Below are 3,566 nucleotides of genomic sequence, written 5' to 3'. Positions count from 1 at the left end.
AATGCGTTAGGGCTTGTTTGTTTAGGCATAGAGTCCTAAGGTCTAGTTTAGTCTATTGGGTCATTTAATACATTTAGGCCCACAGCCCAAACACTACCTAGAGTGGAATGACTCTAGTGTACATAAGTCTAGTTAGTGTCAAATAGGGGTAGGTAGGTCCCACTTGGGCTAGGTAGTGTATATGCAAACACTTCGATCAATCACCCCTTCATTACAAGCAACATTTAGGATGAGTTGACCTTAATACCTCTAGACTAGGTTAGCATTATGTAGGTGTAGGTTCCACTTAGGGTCAAGTGGGACCACACATCCGTTTAATTTAGTTTTAAAGCTTAAATGACCTATCTTTTGCTCGGATCGAACCGGGACTTTCTCCACTACACTCGTAAACCTTCAAAGGGTATTAATGCTATGGATCATACGCATCAAATGCCATTAGTTACCATGAATGATTGAAGTTGATTATTCATGGTTAGCCACTTACCACTAATTATCCGAGTGGGGATTCAGGTTCCCCTCCCGATTGACTCCACACCACGACACGTGCACAGATGGTAACCGACAATTCTATTTCGGTAAATATATTTTAGCGTTCTTTTCATCAATAATTTTATCCTTGACTACTACAATCCAAAGTCACCGGTATCGACAGCTGCCGATACTGCAACATTTATTATCAAAATTTAAAATTAGCTTAGATTTTTTGGTGCAAGTATAACATTTTGTTAGACTGCTCCTTCGTATAGGCAATTTGGTTTGGGAGTTTGTTAGGCTTTGAAGGCCCAACTCGCGACCAACCTTCAATCTCATCATGGAACCTAGGATGGAAGTCTTTCTCTTAATATGAGAAGACTATTGATAGGCGGTTAATCTCTTTGTACATTCATTTGCTAGTATATTTGGTTAGCAAGTAATGACAACATCTTCAAAAAGACATTGTTGGAGTCCTGAGGAGGTGATCTGTCTCTCTCGTGCAACTTTTCAAGAATATTCTTATGCACATCACGAATTATAAGACAAATGTTCAGAATGATGTTCAATCTATTCCAGATCCAGCACCTTTAGGTTATATCAAATGGAATTGTGATGCAAGTCGGATTCTAAATTATGCTAATGATGGAATTGGTATTATTAGCCGTGGTTCAAATGTTCTTCCTTTCATAGTACAACTTCTTTTGATGAATGCAACAATGCGTGAGACCATAATTATTCACACAACTTTACGTGAGTTAATCTCAGAAGGCTATGTGAAGATGATTATCAAATCAGATAATAAAGGAGTGGTTTCATATTTCTAGAAAGGACTTGCTCCACTTTTGAAGATGCGGTCAATTTGGCTGACTCCGTGTGAAGGAAATAATTCACTTTTCTTTTGGATTCATAAATATTTTTTTAGATTTTTGTATTTTCTAAAATAATAAGAATTCATTTTCTTGACTGCCAACCTTGTAACAGGAAATTTCGTCCCACTCTTCTACCCAAAGAAGAAACTAGAAGATCAGCCATAGATCAGCCATAACCATAGTCGATTGTTATTTAAGAAGGTAACCGAAACGAAATTTCAGTATCATCAAACGGAACACCATTTTTTATTTCTTTTCCTTTTCTTTTTTTTTTTTTGTTTTTTCTTTTTCTCAATAAAAATAAAAAGCGCTCCGAAACTATGCCACGTCCTCACCGGCAGAATCCAAAACGAGCAGACACCTTCACCGGCAATTTCTTTATATCTTTAAACTCCATCGCTCTGAGCTTAACATTTGAATAAGAGAATAGATCCGTTTCACCATCATCACCACCACAATCAAAAGGTCATTTTATCAGAACATACTAGATTAGATTAGTTTTTACACATTATGTTCATATCAGAAACAGCGTCAGATCTTCTCGAGCTTCTTCGCCTTGACGACAGGGTTGGCCTTAGCTATGGCCTCCCTCCCCATCCCCTTGAAATCGAAGGTGCAACTATGCTGCTCCGGGTACCGATGCATCCCGCAGAAGATGGTCCCACACCTGCACTTGAACCCAGTCAACCCAACACGTTTCCGGCACGTCGAGCATCGATTCGGCTGCGACACCGCCATCGGTGGTGGCAGCAACTCCGATGGTGACGCAACGGCGGTGGCAGACGAGATGGTCAATGGAGCCCGTCGGTCATCGACGGTTTCCGCCGTCGGTAAGGTTAGAGGGAGAGGGGAAAGACGAGCTGTCGACGATGACGGCAAAGAAGACGAGGAGTAGGGTGAGGAAGCGGCGGCGAGGGATTTCTCAACGGTGAACTTGGCGGAGGAGGCCTGTTTCTCCTTGAGGCAGAGATCTCCGTAGCATTTGGAACAAAGATTTAAGGTCGCTGGGCTGCCGATGAACTCGCAATTGTTGGCGCAGAGACGGTGTCCTTCTGGAGCTTTAAGTTTGTGCTCTTCCGCCATACTCTCTTTCTCAGAGAATATTTGTTCTTGTTCTTAGGATGGATTGTTTGATTAAAGTCTGCAAAGTAATCTCTGCAAAAAATAAAATAAAGAAAATGTACCTTTAGATCACATGCGAGGCACGACAGAGAAAACTTGAAATCAAAGAAGGGCTAAAGAAATTTCTGGAAAAAAAATAATTGAGAACGATCTATCAAAGAAGATATGTTACCAGTTTAAATGGTTTGAGAATTTGAAGAGGCGATCAAAAGAAATGTTGGGGGCAAAGCCTTGCTTAATTTTGTATCAACCTTTCCCAATCTTCTCTCACGCAGTATATAAAGGAAAACAAACGCGTCAATAAAGAACAGAGAGCGAGTGCGAGGTTGGGGAAGAGAGGTTTTCTTTTTGCCCTTAGGAAAGTTGGAGGAAGGATAACATTTGGAATAAAAAAAAAAAAAGTGGTGACTAGAAAGGGTGAAGGAAATTAATAGGAAAGTAATTGATAGTTGACAGTGGAGACTTGAGACACGGTGGATGAAAGGGTATAAAAGACATTATCTTGTGGAAGGAATTATTGTCCCCTGTAAAGTATTAGAAAGAAAAAGAAGGAAGACTTGCAGCCCTTGGACTTAGAGGTAAAATGTTTCATTTGGATAGGTAGTCCCAAACAATAGGGTAATTTGCACATACTACCCTTGAGGTTGATGAAAGTATAATTTTACCATCTAGTTTTGGATAATTCTGCGTACCCCCCTGAGGTATACAAACGTTAACACATACACCTATTCCGTCAGTTTATGATTAACACTGTTAAAATCAAGGGGTAAAGTTACAAAAATGCCCATTGCAAGAAAAAAAACCTGCAACTCATCTCCCCCAAATGGTTTAGGGTTTGAAAAAAAGGAAAAATGAATTGCAGGTATAACCCCAAACTCCCAACCCCAAATAGCTCACCTTTCCCTTCTTAATCCAACTAAATTGGGGATTGTAGAAGGCGTTCGAGGGATTGTTGCTCAATTGAATGGCAACGATTCCGCCAGTCAAGAGGATTCGATCGATGAACTTGCCGGCAATGAAACCAAACGCGATGCCAAAATCAAATGTGCCATCTAGGATCAAGTTCTGTCGCTCGGCATCGGATTCAGAGACGAGATTCAT

The 3,566-nt window shown here is 40.5% G+C and overlaps 1 protein-coding gene across 1 annotated transcript; it reads right to left on the bottom strand.

The window, feature by feature from the left end:
- Positions 1 to 1,841: 1,841 nt before the first annotated feature.
- Positions 1,842 to 2,449, bottom strand: LOC122652173 (zinc finger A20 and AN1 domain-containing stress-associated protein 4-like). Its single transcript, XM_043845850.1, has one exon. It carries the CDS (start codon positions 2,424 to 2,426, stop codon positions 1,875 to 1,877), a length of 552 nt encoding a protein of 183 aa, XP_043701785.1. The 5' UTR covers positions 2,427 to 2,449; the 3' UTR covers positions 1,842 to 1,874.
- Between the last annotated feature and the right edge of the window lie 1,117 nt (positions 2,450 to 3,566).

Source organism: Telopea speciosissima, chromosome 2, assembly GCF_018873765.1.
Source record: "Telopea speciosissima isolate NSW1024214 ecotype Mountain lineage chromosome 2, Tspe_v1, whole genome shotgun sequence".
Classification (NCBI taxonomy): Eukaryota; Viridiplantae; Streptophyta; class Magnoliopsida; order Proteales; family Proteaceae; genus Telopea; species Telopea speciosissima.
This window is presented reverse-complemented; position numbering and strand designations above follow the sequence as displayed.

What these genes read in the sequence shown, in the direction of transcription:
- LOC122652173 (XM_043845850.1), bottom strand. Translation starts at nt 2,426, where the DNA reads ATGGCGGAAGAGCACAAACTTAAAGCTCCAGAAGGACACCGTCTCTGC.